Here is a 20752-nt window from a genome sequence, read left to right on the forward strand (position 1 = left end):
TACTAGGTTAGATGCGGAATTTCTTGGATAAAGCGTGGGCTACACACGTGATAACATCCTATACTTATAATTAAAACACCCACGATGTTATTCCTATTTAGTTCACCTTTAAATTTCATAGGTCACTTTCTATCTGTCAATCAAAACATGCTGGAAATGTATTTAAACTTTTAGGGCCTGTTTCACAATGTCCGGATAAGTTCCAAATAAGCTATTTGTTACTTATTGGTATGATAAATAGTATTTTTGCGTTTCACGACTGTCAGATAGCGCTATACGTCATGAAATTCGAAGTATCTTATTTGGAACTTTTATCTTTCGATACATATATCTATCCATACATTGTGAAACAGGCCCTAAATATTACGATTTTGTTATCGTAATGGTATAAAGCAAATCCGAGCCCCATTCAATTTTAACCTCTTCTTTGCATAGAGCCTGGAGGTAACAGGGTTTGCGCAAATGTATATTCACCTCTGATACAAAAAAGAACTCTTGACGTTTTACGCGCCTTTAAATTAGTAGCAGTCCGTCCGTCATCACTTATGCTGTTTTACAGAACAATATTCTTTTAAAATTTTCGGTGTAATGCGTTTTAATTTGGCTTAGGTGAATTTTCTTTTAAATGTTAATGCTTGCATGAATAACATACAACATTTCGTAATAGTTAAATGAAAAAAAAATGCAATTCACATTAAAATATTCAGATATAAAAGAGATTCTTGTATTATGAAAAAAATATCTTTATTATTATAGCGTTAACTTGTTATTTTAATGAACGTAGTGCGTAGTAATGGATGATGTCACTGGAGCAAAATTCGACCTCTATATGTTAAAATTAAAAACGTCGTTAAGAGCATATTTTGTGCTCTGTTTAACGTGAATTTTTAATATTTTCCGTAAACTGTCAAACATATTCAAAGACTATGTCACTAAATAGAAGACAATAAAAAATAATTCAGTTACTTAATTCGTAGATTACTCCGATAATCCAATCGTTTATAGGAGTTAGAACTAATTTAATAAAAAATAATAACGATAAAATATATACGTTTAAAAAACCATATTTTAAATAAGCAAATAACTCCTATGGTGTTCTTCATTGTTTGTCTTGATAACCATACAAACCTACGAACCTCGATCTAATATAATTTTGTACCAAATGAATTATATACAAAGTCTAAACGACCGCATATATTTTATGTAAAATTTTTCATACTTGATTAAGCTGTCAAGCGTTTGGGCCAAGGTCCATAATTCAAGTATAATTGGGGTTTATTCTCTAATTATGGGCTGTCTAGATGCCTTTGGGTACATCGTTTAGTTTTTTTTTAATAGAACCGGGGCCAAACGGGCAGGAGGCTCACCTGATGTTAAGTGATACCGCCGCCCATGGACACTCTCAATAGTTAATAAAATGTATAAGTAATGGTTGTTTTGTGCGCAGGTAGCGAGGCGTCGCCAGCACCGTGCGAGGTGTTTTTGGGCGGCTCGTGCAACCCTACCACTTGGAGATCGGATATTGCTATACCGATGCTTAAGCAAATGGGAATCACATATTTTAATCCTGTGAGTATAAACTTTTGGAGCAATTATATATACATGAACTGTCCTATGCCAGCAGCCACCGATTCCATTTATGATTGTTTAGTTTTGCACCAGAACTAGATATTTGTGACAGATTTGGGAAGACTGAGATATGAATTTTAATTCACTTTTTTGAGGTAGTTTTTTTAACAGTTAAAAGTAATAATTTGGACCTTCGTTTCAGGTGATAAAGGTACACTAATAGTTAAATATTTTTAAACAGTTTCGTGGTACATAACAAATGTATTTAACACCTACCATACATTTACCTCGTCAAGACTAAGCTGTTAAAGTCCTTCACGTCACATTAATGTACAGCATGGTATTTAACCTAAGATGAATAGGTTCGAATGTGGTTAGATATTAACATATAGGATAGAAAACTGACTGTTTAAGGGTGTTGAAATTTTAAACTATAGAATTTCATAAAATATAAACAGTTCTTCGAAGTTACAGACACTATTTAGTATTCCTACCAATCGTATACAACATTCCTTAGGTCGTAAGGTGTCAAAAAATAATTGCACATACATTTAGTGTCTGATATTTTCAGTGCGTGACCAGATTGTAAGGTGCGTACATTCCTAACCCGAACGTGATTACATTACATTTATTTGGAAATCGGTTTAAACACGTTTATATTGAACGATAAAGTTCATCACGTCCGACCTTGTACCGACATAATTTATGTTATCAATACGAGATGTTGATAACGATAAATCACGGAGTAATACGTTAGCTAATTTACATTGTTACTGGGTATGAACTATGTAAAATCTTACGTATATATAATATGTTTACTAGACTGATTCAAAATAAACTTTTTTTGAGTAAATATATATGTAAATAGCGTCTTTGTTAGACAAAAAACCTCCTAAAAATGAGCTTGATATCTTGAAAATTGAGCTGGCGCATTGAAAAATACTTTTTTCTTTATTTTAAAATCAATGCATTTCAAATGGGAACCTCTTCGTTGGCTAAATCTTGGTTTTTAACGCCTGAAATCAATATCTCATTGTCACACTGAAAGCTTGTCGTACCCAATTGTACAAGAAGAGAATATTGTAATAATTAGTCCGGTTTTAATTATATCATTGCTGCAAACATTCAACAGTTGGTATGTCTTCCTTACCTCCTAGGTGACACGTGTCTATACACGTATACCTTTGCCTTGAAGTACACTAAGTTATCTCTATTACAGCAGCGCTCATTACTCAAATTACCTTCAAACTAAAAGTATTAAATAGGGAACGACCTATAAGTGTAGTTGTAAATGTAAAGTATTTCTTATTTCAGCAAGTAGACGACTGGTCGACAGAGTTAATAGAAGTCGAGCACCGCGCTAAGGCAAAGGCGCGTGCGCTGTTATTCGTATTGGACAGCGAGACGAGAGCTGTCGCGGCTTGCGTTGAGGCAGCACACCTCGCAGCTACACCCAGGGATCTATTGCTGGTGTTGAGGCCGTATTCCAGACATCAGGCTATCGGCAGAGAGACGATATCAGATCAGTAAGTGGTTTTATCGAATTTTTTCGGTAGTAGTAGGAGGGTAACGAGCAGTGTTGGCCTAGTCGCAACGTGCGACTCTCATACCTGAGGTCGTAGGTTCGATCCCCGGCTGTGCACCAATGGAGTTTCTTTCTATGTGCGCATTTAACATTTGCTCGAACGGTGAAGGAACATCGTGAGGAAACCGACATGTCTTAGACCCAAAGACGGCGAGTGTCAGGCATTGGAGGCTGATCACCTACTTGCCTGTCAGATTTAAAAATCATCATGAAACAGATTCAGAAATCCGAGGCCAAGATCTAAAGATGTTGTAGCGCCACTGATTTATTTATTTTAGTAGGAGGGAAAAACAATTTTATTTAATTGTTGAAGTGAGAAAAACTTACAGTGAACGACTACTACTATACTACATTTACTATATTTAAAATATAATATTTGGTTTATCTGAAGTTGGGTCATAACTAAGTTTAAATTATTACAGAGAGTACATAGAGCTATCTCGTGCCCGATCGACGTTACAAGAAGTAGTGGAAAGGCGAGGCCTACCCGCCTTTACAGACATCCCGGCTGCCTTACGATGCGCCCGGGCCGTATTACGAGGCGCTAGAACGCATCCCAGACATTCTCTTGGCCACACAATTCTTCGACTCAAAAGGGCATACGACGCAGCCGGCGGTCGAAACGCGTGGTTGACACGCGCACGCGCAATAGATGCGTTAAAAGAGGCGACGCGTGCGCCCCGAGATGTAGCAGAGCGCGTTTTGCCACCAAACGCAGATACAATTGACTTTGAAACATTCTGCGGAGCCGTCGCCGAGTTAGCTGCTGATGCAGGTATATTGATTAATAAATACCATATTCATTTATTTCGTACTACTACAGCTAACTCAAATTATATATTACAAATAACAATTATACTAAAGATAATATACGTTCGTAAAAATCAATAAAAATTATTAAACAAATTTTAACTATGTAATACACAATTCTGCTGTATTGTGTTATTGTGAGTTCATATAACTTTAAAAAATTGAATGTTCGTGCTGTCAAAAAAAATGTTTACTTTGAAATAATAAATATTTGGTTTCTAAACAATATACATATGTATATTTTATGGTTTCTTATTATTTTTGAACACTGATATATCTAGGATATTGTGTTAAAAGGGTCCCGGCGAAGTATGAGCGTAGCAGCGCGTGTACGACGCGCGTTTCGTAATCTCCGCGATTTTATCACGTCACCAACAACACCCGGTCTGTGCGCGCCCTTATAGCTTCTTGGTTTTATCATTTCATTCTGTAATATATTATAAGTAGGTCGTTTATGACATGCCTACATTCATATGATTAATCGCTGAATCACTGCTTAATATTTTTTCTTTCGGCTGACTTTTGTTATGTTGTAGGGATTTTCTCTTTATAAATATATTTAAAATGATAAAAAATTAACGACGTTTTCATAATAATTAACGCGTAAACAACTACGTATATACTAACAATTAACGAGAAATTTTAACTTAGGCCTACTTATCTGATTTCGCGGAAACATTAGTAAACGTTAAATCTGCTAATGTTATCATGCTGTTATAGTTTGGTGTTTATGTTTTTTTTGCGAAAACACTAATTGGTTTTGCTATTTTTCTATTTAGTGTGTTTACTTAAATTGATTTTGTAACAAATTTATTTCAGCTTTAATACGTTTTAAGCTAAAATGTTTTTTTCTGTCTACTTGGTGTGTTTTTCTAGTATCTTAAGGCAGGAGATTGTTACCGCCAATTAATAAAATCCTATGAGACGTTCCCTTTAAAAAATATTTTGTACGCCTATTTCGTACACAAAGTTCCCGTACATGTACTTTACATGTACGCGAACTTTGCACCAAACAAATCTGATTGACAACTGAATCTATTTTTATTTATATCAACAATATAATTGAGTTAACATGATTAAAATATTTTTCAGAATACCAACGTAACAAGGGTCAAGAGAAGGAAGCGGGTGAATCAGCAAGTACGCAAGAGCGAGTGTCGCCGCTCGCGCCACGCGATTCTAACGGATATGCTCGTAATCCACGGCTACGTGCGCATGGACAGAAATTGCCTTTAGTTATACCCAAGGTAAATTAACAATTCATTCTATTCAATGGCGTATGGGGTAGAAATCCTTATATACAAATCTTTTATTATAATTACTAGAATTATTAAAAAATTGGTTGCCTGTAAAGTCGGTATACGGGCGAAAGTTTTACGTGACAACGACGTTGAGTGGTAAAATAATTTTAATGTGAATATTCATTCGTATAGTAGGAAGAAGGATGAATCACTTTTTATGTCTGTCTCTCTCGCTCTTAGGCGGGCAAACCATGCCCGAGTGGAAGGGACGCGTGCCTCTCACTCGCTCTCATTGTGAGCGAATAACGTGAGCGGAGCGTAACGCAGTTTCTTGAAGTGTCACCCGGCAAACCAATTTATAAGACGTTGTCACGTCAAAAAAAATCACTAAAGAAACGTAATTTAATTTTATACCAATATTCAGAAATATATATATATATTATTGAATAAACCAAAGCAAACGCAAATGTGTTAGCAAAGAACTTCAGGTTTTTCACTTCTAAATCTGTTATGCAGAATGGTGGCAAGACAGGCGAGGAGTCAGGGTCTAGCAGCGCCGATAGCGTCTTCACCCCAGGCACTGAACGACGCTTGGAGCGATTGCCCGCACTGCTCGGTGCGCCTGCTCATCATGTATACCTTGCAGGAACTTTCCCCGTAAGTTTAATAAAATAAAAAATAAAATAAAAAGATAATAAATCGTGTCGCTACATAGTTTTTAGGGCTGGGCTTCAGATTTCTGTATTTGTTACATGGTCATTTGTCAATGTAATTGGTAAGTAGGTGATCAGCCTCCTGATGCTTGATACACGTCGTCGACTTTTTGGGTCAAGTCAAGCTGGTTTCTTCATGGTAATTGCCTTCACCATCGAACGAATTTTAAATGCGCACATAGATAGAAAGTCGTGGATCGAACCTACAACCTCGGGGATAAGTGCCACGCTGAAGTAACTAGACCAACAATGGTCAAAAAGATAGATAGAAGATATAAACTTTAATAAAAACTGAGCGTTTTCTAAGGCAGTTTTTCCGAACCAATTCGACTTAGTATCCTTCAAGAAAAGAGCTTACCAATTCTTGAAAGGCCGGCAATGCACTTGCGAGCCTTCTGGAAATGTGAGTGTCCATATGCGGCAGTATCACTTTTGCCTTTTTACATAAAGAAAAAAATAATAATAAAAAATAGTTTATTAAAAGATGAAAAAAAATAACAGCGACACATAATAACAATGACTTGTCCAATGACGTTAATTCAACGTATATAATGCTAATATCATTTATGTATTTTATATTTATGCTCGTATTATATTCATTCCGACTTATCAGCACGTTATGTTTTGTATCGGTAAATACACAATTGGCTGTGTAGGTGTGACTAACCCTTTAGGTTGTGGAAAGTTTGGTTACAATGAAAGGAGGATTTAATAGCAATTAATATATGTATATATTTTTTAAATTATATTTATTATTTCAGAAAATAAAGAGATCTACTCTGTGAAAGGTTGATGTTAATCTTTGGACTATTAAATTAATTTGTACATTATTATCAGATTTATTCAAACCAAAAATTATACTTATAACAGCAGGCTATGTGAAGGCGGTAAAGGCTCGTTACATGGGCACAATTAATTTTACAGGGGTCATTAACCCTTTGACAACCTAACTGATTGACATTCATCTCGTTAAAATAGGCTGTTGCTTTCTTTCGGCTAAACTTAAACGAGTTATTTAATAAAAAATTGAAAAACAGCTAGAGCTAGAGTTAAATGAAATGGTTTGTGAAAAAAATAAATTAACATAGTTTTACAGCGCTTACATCGCTAACTTGTTAATTGATTTCGACTATTACTGTTTATATTTTGACTAATAGCTGAGTAAAGATGTCAGTGGGTCATTTGTCACTATAATCAAATATGTTTAATGAGTTCTAGGAAAAACGCTATGTTTACTTTTGTATAATTCTTAAACAAATGAGATGTTTGATATATAAAGACTAAACTGAGTTGATTTTCCAGGAATGACAGGAATTTGTAAAATAAAATAAAAAATACTGAATATGCGATTTAAATGTACACGAAATTGTTATTACTGAGCAAAATTTTGATCTATTTAATTCCAGTCAAACAGTCGACGTCCCGAAGATATCCTACGTCGCGAAGGTTTCACATACGTGATACCTAGAGTCAACGACTATACACGTCTATTTTCAACGCCCACCCGTCGCTCTGCGCCGGCGCATCCCGAATCGCCGTGCAGAGATAAAAAGCCAAGGCCCGCTTCGCCAATTTCGCCGCTAGAGGGCGTTGAACTAAGGGAAAAAAAGGAAGAGAAAAGCACGGATAGATTGAGCGCGTCTGACTTCTATACTGTCACGGAGGATGTTACGCCACAGCCTTTTAAAGGTATTTATTAATATTATTTTTTAGCGGCTTCAAAAATCCAAATATTGATAATTAACTAATTACCTTAGACATTTAATTATCTTAGTTATATATGGTAATCAATACAAACAAAAAATTTTGTACACTTTTGAGTCTGTTACATTTTTTCGTTAGAAAATTAATAGACAATATATAAATACATAATCTTTGTAATGTTCCTATTTTATTAACTTATTTTTACTAATTCTATTATATTACTATACTTATTAGACCTTTTCATACAAACATATCTTAGCTAAATCATGTATATGAAACATATTTTTTTCCAAACAAATAAAAAAAATATTACTTTTCAGGAACCTTTGATGAGGACCTGCTGCTAGGTTCACGCGTATTAGTGTTTTCGCTGTCATCGTCATCGCCTAACTTCGCGACAATGGTGCTAGCGGCGCACTATATGGGCCTTCGCCCCGCTAACACATTACTCATCGTGCAACCGATGCAGGCCCCGCCTACTACCGTGCATCAGGTACTTATGATTTAACACTTCGTTGCTGAGAACTTTATAAATTGGAAGAATCAATTTTAAGCAATCTCTTCAAGAAGAAATCTTAAGATATGAATTATGATAACTTCTAATTTTAGATTTATTATTTTATATTATTTTAATAGGTTTTAAGAGTCTTGTCTGCTGAATAAAACCGTCTTGAAATTGGAGGCGGCAATGCTTCAACCTCAAATGAACACTTATAAAAAATAATAATAGCAAGTACTATATAATCAAGATCAATATGTCCATGTCATGTTTAACATTTTTATCTCCTCTGAAGGCAAGGCAGGAATTTCTGGAAGGGCAAATGATAATTGTAAACCATAATAAATAATGCACAAAATAGTATTACAAATGCTTACTACACTTTCGAATTTCTAATGACTCTGTAATTATGTTCTGGCATAAAACTTGGCTAACTATGTAGAAAGACTATCGGCGTGGTTAAGCGTAAAGTACGCCTTATTTGCCTCGCGTCATATTAATATAATTTTTAAAAGGCTGGCAACGCACTCGCCAGCCCTGCGGCATAGTGTCCATGAGCAGTGACAGTTGAGCCTTCGGCCTGTTTAAAAATAGTCCCAATACTTTTTACTTGTTCATTTTAAGAAATACATGAAATTAAACGATGGTTTGTGTTTCTCAACGTATAAAATTTTATATTAATGTTTTAGTTCAGCGAAGCAGCGGTAAAGGACTACAACCGAGGACGGCATTATCTAACAGACCTAGCTCGTCGCGCGGCCGTGCCTGTCTTTGACAACGTTGAAGAAGCCATGGCCTGCGTACTTAACCGATTGCGCACGTAGTCGTTCATTAGTTGCGTACGTATACTTGGATATTATATGCCGTGTTTATTGTTTACACAAATATATTGTCGCTTTTCGTCTACGGCGGGTATATGTACATATTATGAAGAGATTAACATAGCTTAATTATTAGTAACTCAATACTGGTATCTACATAGCACCTGCAAAGCCGGGGCACAGTAGTAATATACAATTGCAAACTGCCAATGTTGCACAAGTTTACGTACGTATGTGCTCGTTTTTAATGCAGTAGAAACGGATAAATCGGCGAATAGAATTCTCGATTATTTAAGATTTTAAAAGTTTTACATCACATACTATCTGAATCTCAGGCGTTCGGTCTAAATATATATTGAACTTTCGAAAGGCGATATTATTACTGAAGGTTCCGTTTCCACGTTACACAACCCGTGTTCATAATCACAAAAGTAGACATCACAAAGCCAGGTTCAAGGTGGCGAGGAGTCTCAACTCTATTCGTATGTACTTATGTCTTATTTTAGTTTAGCAAAAGTCTCTCTTTATTTTACCACTCTCTAGTGTATGTGTGCGAGAGAATGTGTTTAACAACTGTGATGATCATTTTAGTAAATTGCAATGCAGAAACATTTTAATTAGTAATAAATTTTTATCGAAATAGATATTTTAGCTGAATCTTTGACAGAGCGTCGGCGCAATTAGTTACGGATGAGCTGGGGAACATATAAACGAACGGACAAACTTTATGAGTAAATTTTACTGTCATTTTAACTAATGTTTTAACCCGTTATCTGTATGTTTTTCGTCTGTATGTCCGCCAGCTCTTTTTATTCACGCAAGTAGAGTGTAATTAGGATAATACTGACTGAGAAAATGTCATGTCGGATTGTGTAGTCTTTTAGACGATTCTCTCAAATTAGATCTTATTAGTGTATTTTGTGTTGTAGTTACTAAACTCCAGTAATGCGTCTAAGAGTACAAACAATTGCTCATTTAGCACATTTACCACTTAATATGCAAAATTATAATGTTGTCATTTATACTCATTTTAAATTTAGATAAAATTCTAATGCTTGCAATTTATCTTCGAGTTTCTGAAGCTATTATCCTCTGATTTTTAATTCCGTAGAATTTTGACAGCTGTCATTTTTTGACATGTCAGAACTTACGTACGTTTGTGGCATACGGAATTAGTAGACAGTGATGCCAGATAAATAATAAAATGAAGTAATTTAAGTAAATTTGATATGTTGTTCGTGATATTGAAATATTTGTTATTTTTCTATTAGGTCACTTGAGTAAGTAAATATTTATATTTACCTTTTTGTAGGTAAAATAGAAAAAATACGTATCGTTTTAGTTTTTTTTTGCTTAAATTGGATCAAATTTGGAGAAATTTTTTAATAGTAACACTTTGAATGTCAGGATTCTACGGAATGAAAAATCAGAGTTTAGCTGAATAGTAAGATGGTGACAATAATTTATTTTTTCGTCCAACATCATTTATTTTACACAAGCTTAGAAATGTATAAAGTTATTACGGAATGTATTTGATATGTGCATTTTTCTTCTATAATATAATAAAAATGTATTTTTAATCCGTATAATTGATTCGCTATATGTTATTATAATTTTATAAATTTTTATACCATGAGTTTGAAAGTTCTCGATAACAGTATTGTCTTTTATTAACATAACTATTACACATTTAAAGACAAACACTTTTAACGGATTGAAGTTATGTATTACTGTAAACTTAATTATTTAAACATAATTTTAAATTTAACCGACGTTTCGCGTGCTTTACAGCGTGCGTGGTCATGTTGCAATTATTGTTTAAATAATTATAAGTTTACAATAAGACATAACTTCAATCTGTTAAAAAAGTGTTTCTCTTTAAATAAGTTTTCGATAAGTGAAAACATATCGAAGCTTTGTAGACCTTACAGTCATATCCTTAACCATGACCTATAAAAGTACATCACTAGAATTTTTGTTTAATATATGATGCTATTTGTAAAGTAATAACGAATTTGTCGTGGTCATCAATTTTTTTTAATTTAAAATATGTATGAAGTTTATTGTCACCTCTTACAATTATTAGATAAGTTTTAAAACATACCTGACCACTGTCACTAAATAATCGGCAAATGTTATTTGCTAGTCACAGTATCCATTTATGTATAAGTATTTTGTAATATTGTTTGATAGTACAAAAATCTAATTTATAGAGGAAATATTTCATATATTAATTTGTAATTATATGCCATGTACGCTTATTTAAAACATCACCTGTAAATATAGAAATTTTAATTAATAAATATTGTTTTTATTTTTACCACCAAGAAATACTAGAACTTTTCATATTTAGAATTTATCTTTATTTTAATAACTAAAAATATATAATTTAAAATACAAATAAGTCACTTTAAAAGGCCGGCAACAAAAGGCAAAAAAAGGCCTGGAGGGTATCCATGGGCGATGTATCACTTAACTTCAGATGAGAAAGATTTTATTTATTATAATCAAGCAACTTTGACAGTTAAATTTCAGAATTTACATAAAAACCACAAACAAAGTTATCATTCTTTTTTCGATCGTGCGATGTTTGTTTATATGTTATGGTACGAAAAATAGCTAATGAATTTAGGAACCTAAACTCATAAGCATCTCAATGAATTGTTTTAAGAAATTTTATGGTCCCCTGTTCCTTGGAGTTTTATGAAGTTGGCTATAAGAGCAAATTATGTTGTCTATGCCATGAAAACCTATTTTATTTATAGCCTTATATCAGAATCAATATATACATTATAGCTATTGTTTTTGTTGCCTATGATAACTGATTCTGTGTGCCCACTGGCAAAGGCCTCCCACATTTTTACTATTAGACCACAACCCCCCCAAATGTACATTAAAACCTAAACAATTATTATTTTTGTGTCCGGATTTTCTACACATTATGGGCCAATTGTTGTTAAATAAAAGACAATTTAGTAATTATAATATTAAATACTTTAGTAAACTTAATAATAAACATAAGTATACAATAAATAAATATAACTAAAAAACAGTCATTTTCTGTTTGTCTTTTCGATGTTTCTGTTCTCTAGCTATTTGTTTCTCCTTGTTTTTCAATGTGGCCAACTCTTTACTTTTCTCTGTCAACTGCTGAGCCACACTTCTGTGTCCGTTTGTGCCTGGAGGATATCTACCGAGTGTATTCTTCAATTTGACTATGTCACCTTCTACTCTTCTGCTCTCTTCTTCTAGTTTAAACTGTTCTATATTTAAATCTTTGCTTGAGGTTTGTTTTATGTCTATGGAAGTTGTGGGTACTTCATATGCTTCTGTTGTCCCTAACGTTTTGTTTATGAAGTTAAAAACATTACGACGTTCTCTTTCCTTTTCTCTCTCGTATGCTCTTTTATTTCTTTCTTCTTCCCTCTTTTGTAGACGTTTTAAACGTTGTTCGACCTAATAAAAAATATTGAAATATTTTAATGATTTTACATTTGTTATTGTATGCAAATACAATAAAGTATTAGTAGCTTCAGCGTGCGACTCTCATCCCTGTCGTCGTACGTTCGATTCCCAGCTCTGTACAAATGAGCTTTTTGTCTTTGGATGGCGACCTAAAAAGTCGACGGCGTTTGTCAATCGCAGAAGGAACACATACTTGTCTATTAGAAAAAACAAATGATCCCGTCACAGATATCTGAGGCCTAGACTTCACAGGTTGTATCGCTACTGGTTTGTATACTAATAAATTAGGTGAGAACCTATATGCAACACAGCGAAGCTTTTTCACATTAATATAAGCCCAATAATAATCTTTGAAACTACGCAACGGATTTTTTAATAGATAGAGTGATTCAAGAGGAAGGTTTATAAGTATAATAACATCCATTAAATAGTGGAGAAGTACTGTTATTTTTGAGGTTTCTAATGTGATGTCGTAAATAATTACTTTTTTTTCCGCTTACAATGCAAACGCAGGCTGAACATTACGAGTTTTATCAAAATAATGTACTAAGAATTGTACACATTGAAAAGGTCTACAGAAAAGTCCATGATGGTATATGTCTATCTCTTATGGATAGCCCACAATAACTTTTTTGTCATTTACTTTTTACGACAAATAATGGCTAATTTTCGACGCGATTTTAACCAATACAGCATTAATCCTTAACCAAGAAGATAAACGAAGATACTCAAAATTAAACAAAAATAAACGAAGATAAACGAAAATACCCGAAAAAAACGAAAATAAACGAAGATAAACGAAAATAAACAAGAATAAACGAAGATAAACGAAAATACACGAAAATAAACGAAGATAAACGAAAATTAACGAAAGTAAACGAAAATACACGGAAATAAACGAAAATGCACGAAAATTAACGAAGGTAAACGAAAATAATCGAAAATAAACGAAGATAAACGAAAATGCACGAAAATTAACGAAAGTACACGAAGGTAAACGAAAATAAACGAAGATAAACGAAAATTAACGAAGGTAAACGAAAATACACGAAAATAAACGAAAATGCACGAAAATTAACGAAGGTAAACGAAAATACACGAAAATAAACGAAATTGCACTAAATTAACGAAAGTAAACGAAAATACACGGAAATAAACGAATATAAACGAAAATGCGCGAAAATTAACGAAGATACTCGAAAGTAAACGAAAATAAACGAAGATACTCGAAAGTAATCGAAAAATAAAGATAAACGAAAATACACGAAAATAAACAAAAGTAAACGAAAATACACGGAAATAAACGAAAATAAACGAAAATGCACGAAAATTAACGAAGGTAAACGAAAATAAACGAAGATACTCGAAAGTAAACGAAAATACACGACTATAAACGAAGATACTCGAAAAAAACATGGTACACGATGGTTAAATCGTTAAATTTGAAAAGGTTACAAACTACGAAATTTAAATACACCGTAATCAATCAGACATTTGAGCTGGAATTTGGGAAACTAATCCATCAATCTTCTTGCGAACTTACTGAGCGAAGCCGGGGCGGGTCGCTAGTAATTCATAAAAACTAAATCTAATCACGCCTGGGTACATAATTGTGTTTTGCCCCAATTATAATACCTTTAAGGGATCCTGAGCACGCGCCTTCTCCGATATAGCCATACAATGGTCCAATGTCTTGCCCGCGGGTAAAAGGCGGGCTTCAACCGGCTGTACGCGACCTTCTCCGGTCGCTCCCAGGCCGCTTCCTGCCACATAGCCCATGGCCAGCATCAGCTTGGAGGCTATACCCTGGTAATGGAAGTCTACTATTAGCAAGACAATGGGGCTTTACAAATATGCTGTTTGTTGCCATAGTAACGGTTTTCCTTTGGGACGAATGCGTTTTAGCCCTAAGTGGGGGGAAAAAGTTTAACCAATTTTAATTTTAACACCAATTGCCACAACAATTGACAGAGATAAATGAAAACATTAGTAACAACAGTTTAATATTATTAATATTTTTATAATAAAAAATCAATAATGTATAACCCACTACAGAACATAATATAGATCACTCAATATTGAGAAAATTGAAAGAAAATAAAAAAAAATCAAGAAATTCAGTGTTCAAGAAATTCATTTCCGTCAATGTTATAAAATTTGTGGCTAGGCTATGAACCCAACAGATGACTGTATATCAAAATCAGTCCAGTCGGTCAAGATTTTATTAATTTAAGTGAGACAGACAAATAGAGCAGTAATATGGATATATAAATATGAACATATAAAAATAAATACATACTCACTCTCGTATGTTTCTCCCACTCCCCTAGAGCAGGGGAGTTATTCTGCAAGCTTTTGTCAACAATGAGTGCGGAGTTCGACTCTCCGCGAGTAACTTTTCTCTCGGGATATTCAGTATCACTGATACTGCTATCAGAGTCACTGCTGTCTTCTCCATCTATAAAAAAAATATCCCTCTCAAACCTGTGGTCACATGTTCGAATCCCAACTTTGCACAATAAACTAGCTTGTACAGAAAATAAATTGTCGCAATAAAACACCATTTTTTTTTTGACCAATCTTAATACTGAGTAATCTGAGTGAAATCTAGTTCACTTTACACCTATATATTGTTCTTGAACATGTGAGTCAACCAAATAATTACAGCCCAACCTCATGATTATAATATATCCAGTTGAAGTATCTTACAAAATTTATAGTTGAGTTGTAAAAAAATCATTTAAATTTGTTTCCGTGGCTTTTTAAATATTCCTATGTTGGCCTAATGGCTTGAGCATACGACCTTCAACACTGGTCATGCGTTCGAATCACGGCTCGACACCATCCGAGTTTATTGTATTCGTATGATAAAGCAAGACATCGTTTAATACAAGTACAAGTTATTTATAAATATGTGAGGAACATATGTACTAACAATACAATAATAGACCTGTATAGTAATTTTATTCTGGGAGTACATTGTCTTCACATATAATTATATAACTAATGTCTAGATATTATAAATTCTATTTTAAAAGATTAAGTGTGGGGTTTCGTGCCCATTCTTCTCCACACGAAACTACCTTTTTGAAGGGGCAACTAGAATCATCTTTATATTTTATTGAATGTTCAAGTGTCATTTTAGGTGGTCTAATTGGAATAAATAATTTGATTTGATTTGATGCGTTAAGGAGAAGACAGAAGACACAAAAGTTAAAAAACAAAATGATAATAAAATGGAACCGAAATTTGAGGACAAGACCACAAGTTGTAGCGCCATTAGTTTTGTTTTGGTGGAAAAATAATAAAAACGGACATACTGTTCAATGGAAAGATTTCTTCAAATTGTACATGGTATTCTTCATTAGAAGACTTTCTTTTCTCTCCAGTGTTCACTCTCTGTTCAGGTTTCACAGTACACAATCTATTATCTAAGTCGATGCTTGTAACAACTCCCCGATGCCATAAGAGATATTTCTCAGTTGATTTCTTTGGCGTTGTGACATCCTAAAACCATGAAATAAGGTTCACAAGAAAAATCTTTCACAATATTTAGTTTCAGTATAAAAAATATGTATTGATTAAATAAAAAAATAATTAAATTCAGACCAATTCGCCTATGATGGTAACTTTCCATTGAGACCGGTGGTCATTTACACAGGAAATATTAGAGTGTTCAAGTGTGTTCTCAGATATTTATGTCTGACACAATTAGACTATTACTAGCGGATCCGACAGACGTTGTCCTGTCTACACGTCTTTAATTTCAAAATTTCAATTTTCAATAAGCCATTTTGATGAAAATTATTATACAAATGTTATGACAATATCTAACGATCCAGCACATGGTCACACACGATATAACACAATGATAACAAAACTTTTTTTAAATTTCGGGACAGACTAAAATTAAAATTCGAATATTATTTAAAATTTGACACTGCGATGGTAGCGCCGTCTGTCGGATCCAATGTAAAACATTCCAAAATCAACAACAACTAATAAATTGAAAATTAATTAAAAAAACATTGTCCAGCGGACAAAATTGTGAATCTAAACCATTCCCAGATCCCCTTGAACACACACAAAAAATTTCGTCTAAATCGGTCCAGTCGTTTAGGAGGAGTTCAGTCACATATACACGCACACAAGAAATATATATATATTAAGATTATTATGTATATAAACACACAAAAGAGTCCAAAGTTGGGTAATTACACTTATGGAAGCCTATTACAGTCAGCCACTACTCGGTTTGGGAGAAAGTTGTTTACGGAATTTTTATTATATTGTTATTGTAGTTTTAAAGAACTACCCCTCAAATGTGTATTGAGGAATTGAATCCTGGAACATTATAGTATAGTGGCCAGTAAGGATTTGATATGTTTTTAAAATTTCCTCCTGATCAACTATGTCAACCAATAGCTTCACATACTCTTGGGAAACACAGAGGTAGGCTCCATCAAATTTAAAACATAGAGCCACCATTGAAATAAAAAAAAGTAAGCTTATAGTATACGGCTCATACCTCAGTATCAGGTGGTTTAAGTTTAAGCAGTACCCTACTTCCTACTTTTAAAGTATCATAATGCGGTTCAATTGCTTCCTTTAAACTTGACAACTGTACTATGGCTCCATGAGAATATCTAAAACAAAAATCAAAAATATATGCCATATCAGCTTTTGATCTGTGTGTCAATATAAAAATTTGTGAATACATTAAGATCTTAGAAACAGCAATAATAAATGCCATTGCATTTTAAACACCATCCACCAATATATGAGACATCATTCAACAAATTAAAAAATATAAAAACAATTCAGTATTTTAATTAAATAATGTTGAATTATTCAAAACTCACCTACATTTTTCATCATCAAATTTGCATTCACCGTTTAAAAAATAGGGACAAGGCAGCATCTCGGTGTGGGTTGGATGTGTGAATAATACTCTCACCTATAATTTTTTTACATAACATTACGAATTTCATAGTTCATAACAAATAATAGATAAATAATTCTATTCTTAACTTAAATACTATTTTATCTAGCATTTATAAATCATATTTTAATATTAATAATGCATGATTAATATTAAAATAAGGTGTGCTAAAGATATATACAAAAAGTTTCATTTTATTAGTATATTTTTAAATACAATGCTCAGAATAAACCCCTTTTTACCTGCAAATCACCAAATTGATCATCATCTTGTCGAGGAACAACTGAACTAACCATGGCATTATGTAAGCTGTGGCCACCCCATGAGTGTGTGTGATATACTGCACACTTCATACCAAGCAATGAGGACAGCTCATCCTTAAAATATATGGATCAACATACAATTAAAATAATAATGACAAAAATACATTTTTGACAAACCAGTTCATTTATATAGATTAAGATTACTGAAAGTTAAGTTAAAATCTACGTTAAGTTAAATACGTAGATGAGTACTTGTACCTCGGGCAGACAATATCTATGACCGATTCAACAACAAAAGAAATCGACACAAGAATAGCAAAAGCATGGAAGAGCTTTTGGGCGCTTAAAGAAGTCATGAAAAATAAGAAAACAAGCATGGTAATTAAAAGAAAGGTCTTCAATACTTGTGTACTACCTGTACTAACATATGGATCACAAACTTGGGCGCCTACTAAAGCGCAGTATACAAAGCTACAGGTGTGACAAAGAGCGATGGAACGATGTATGATAGGGAAAACAAGAAGAGACAAAATAAAGAATACAGTATTAAGGAAAATAACTAAGGTAACAGATGTTACAACAACGATCAAGAAGCTAAAGTGGAAATGGGTGGGACACATCGCAAGAGGTACAGAAAAGTGGAGCAAAAAACTGCTTAACTGGTGCCCAAGGTACAGCAAGCGCAAAAGAGGGAGACAACTGAGAAGGTGGATTGACCACATTAAAGAAACGGCAGGTGGTACATGGCAGAGAGTGGCACAGTGTAGAGAGGAATGGCGGGATTTGGAGGAGGCCTTTGCCAAAAAAGGGCACACAGATGCACCTGAATTAGATTAAAATGAAAATTTGTTTAAATGTATAAAATAAGTAATGTAGATTATCTGAATAAAGGCTATTATTATTATTATTAAGTTAAAATCTAAGAAATATTAGCATCTATGTAATAATTCAGAGATTTCTTTTAAAACAAAAATAAGATTTGAAATAGAAAACATTAAATTTCTAGATGTTTTGGTAGATACAAGACAAGACAATGACCAAATTCTTTGTATTTCATACATTTATACCTCTATGTCACTATCATCATTTTTTGAGTCAGATTCGTCTTGTGCTTCTTTACTCTTTTCATTTTCATAAGCTCCACTTTGAGCCATTTCTCTCTGCAAATAAAAATATTTAAAATTATCATTATATAAAAAATACTCCTTTTAAATCTGCATCTGGTGTGTTACTACAACTATTATAGTGTCTCTTATTACTGTTCATGAAGGATTAGGAATTAAGGCTAAAATTCATAGTCAAGAAAAAGCTTACTCATCAATATTAAGTTATTAACTTGATTTAATGTGTGGGAGTCTGTCTACATTATATAATATTATAATAATGAATGATTTGACTGTTTGTTTCCTATTATATAGATAGATATAAGCAACTTGACTGGACCAATTTTATTAGTTGTAATTTCAAATGAAGAAAAAGTCCAGCTATGTGAAGCAGTCAGTCCAATAGCATGAAATAAACAATTTTTGAGGTGTTACTATTAACAGTTTTTACCATAAATAAATTATATTCATTATCCAGGTTATTTTTTGTGTCACTATCATTTTCTTCTCTAGGTTCTGTTAAAATCTGTGGGCTCTGTGCATCTATACTTTCTTGTGTTAAATCTATTAATTGCTGGAGTTCTGACTGCAACTCCAACAGGGATTGCCTTTCTGCTGCATCACTGCTAGACTGAAGGCTTTGTTTGACTACCAACATCTAAAAATTAACAATAGGTTAAATAAAACATTACTTATTAAATATAGATGCAAATATTTGGTAAAAGTACATTTTGTTTGTCTTGACGAGATATTAGAAGTAGTACATCATACCTGAGTTTTATATTGATTAATAGACGACGATAGATCTTCCATTTTAATAAAAATAATTGTTTAGACATATATCAATAATTTTATAGCATGAAATATTTTGTTGATCAGCTAATTTTGACAATAATAATTAAAAGTACGATTAACAAGTCACAATCTATACCAAAATTTAAATGAAATACATTATTAACTCATCTCTAGAAACAATTTGATATTAAGACCACAGATGAATTAATGACTAATTTTAAAACTTTTAAGTTGTAAAATATTAAATGAGACTAATATAATTAATCACTTTGTCACATTTTTAAAACTATTATTGATATTATGACGGAACTGTATACAGTCAGTCTACACACGCTTCATTTTACAGCTAAAGTCATAGCTAAAGTAGAAGCTAAGCACAGACCATGTAGAGATACCCAGCATGCCATCTTTGTTAGTAGTACTATTTATTTTATTTCCTACCCTCATAATTTCTTCGCAAAAGAACAAAAAGAAAACGAAGTAAACCCTTCAAGACAAACTGATACAAGTACCAGCAAACATCTTGAACAAATGTTCTTGCCTGTGCAGAAGCGATTTTTAGGTATCACTGGGAGGGTAGCCCGTAGCGGCTAGATAGTGACATGTCTATCGCGCGAATCTGTTGACTTTTGAGCCCACGCTGCGTCCACTTCTGCCTCCTAACTCCCAAGTACACTGGCATGCAGTGAATTGAATCGCTCTTGGCCGATTTTCACTTCTTATCTTCTAATATTTTAGAAAGTAGTAAAAATTATATTTAGTAATTCACAATAATATCTGATATACATTAACGATCTGCAAAAATAGTTATCAACGTAAAAAGTATTTTACACAAATAGACACTTTTTTTGATCATTTGTGTACGTTGTACAAACTTTCCCCCATTCCCTTGCTTATATACTATATATTACTCAAGAAGTTTGCCGGTATCTGTAACATTTATTTCATTCTTTAAAAATGAGTAGGCGCGTCCACACGGGGCGAGTATATGAAGAAGAGAATATCCAGAATTCCGGGAAGCATGTAGCACTAACACATAAGCTTTGATAGAGATCAGAGACGAGAATTAGCGCATACATTATTCATAGTTCACTAAGAGGCTTATTACACTACACGATATTCAGACAGTCTCAGTAAGATTGTCTTAAAATCTAATTAGCGAGCTCCAGTGTAATAACACTGGACTGAATATCGCATGCTAACTCATTTTACTCATTTGCAAAGCGTACGTAGTCGGTGACG

General features: G+C 33.4%; 2 protein-coding genes across 8 annotated transcripts in view; one reads left to right on the forward strand and one right to left on the reverse strand.

The window, feature by feature from the left end:
- LOC111001868 overlaps positions 1 to 9133 on the forward strand; it is a 42391-nt gene extending 33258 nt beyond the window's left edge. For 6 of the 7 annotated variants that reach the window (XM_045630367.1, XM_022271942.2, XM_022271916.2 and 3 more), the window contains 9 exons: positions 1448 to 1569; positions 2884 to 3095; positions 3577 to 3929; positions 4262 to 4348; positions 5057 to 5211; positions 5722 to 5862; positions 7325 to 7607; positions 7943 to 8115; positions 8811 to 9133. In XM_045630367.1, the coding sequence (XP_045486323.1) occupies positions 1448 to 1569; positions 2884 to 3095; positions 3577 to 3929; positions 4262 to 4348; positions 5057 to 5211; positions 5722 to 5862; positions 7325 to 7607; positions 7943 to 8115; positions 8811 to 8945 (1661 nt within the window). In that variant the 3' untranslated portion in view covers positions 8946 to 9133. The remainder of the gene's footprint in view (positions 1 to 1447; positions 1570 to 2883; positions 3096 to 3576; positions 3930 to 4261; positions 4349 to 5056; positions 5212 to 5721; positions 5863 to 7324; positions 7608 to 7942; positions 8116 to 8810) is intronic. The other variant, XM_022271925.2, reaches the window with a different exon arrangement.
- A 2836-nt stretch (positions 9134 to 11969) lies between these two features.
- LOC111002700 (zinc finger CCCH-type with G patch domain-containing protein) lies at positions 11970 to 19548 on the reverse strand. The gene is made up of 10 exons (XM_022272899.2): positions 19487 to 19548; positions 19167 to 19373; positions 18680 to 18772; positions 17592 to 17726; positions 17270 to 17364; positions 16936 to 17053; positions 15728 to 15914; positions 14711 to 14865; positions 14043 to 14213; positions 11970 to 12398 (listed from the first exon to the last, which is right to left on the reverse strand). Exons 1-10 carry the CDS (start codon positions 19526 to 19528, stop codon positions 11985 to 11987), a joined length of 1617 nt encoding a protein of 538 aa, XP_022128591.2. The 5' UTR covers positions 19529 to 19548; the 3' UTR covers positions 11970 to 11984.
- Between the last annotated feature and the right edge of the window lie 1204 nt (positions 19549 to 20752).

The sequence above is a fragment of the Pieris rapae genome, chromosome 12, assembly GCF_905147795.1.
Source record: "Pieris rapae chromosome 12, ilPieRapa1.1, whole genome shotgun sequence".
Taxonomy (NCBI): Eukaryota; Metazoa; Arthropoda; class Insecta; order Lepidoptera; family Pieridae; genus Pieris; species Pieris rapae.

What these genes read in the sequence shown, in the direction of transcription:
- LOC111002700 (XM_022272899.2), bottom strand. Translation starts at nt 19,528, where the DNA reads ATGGAAGATCTATCGTCGTCTATTAATCAATATAAAACTCAG. An exon ending in ATGAATATAATTTATTTATG is followed by an intron (nt 18,773 to 19,166) that starts GTAAAAACTGTT and finishes TTTTATTTGCAG; the next exon opens with AGAGAAATGGCTCAAAGTGG. An exon ending in TTTGATGATGAAAAATGTAG is followed by an intron (nt 17,054 to 17,269) that starts GTGAGTTTTGAA and finishes TTTTTGTTTTAG; the next exon opens with ATATTCTCATGGAGCCATAG.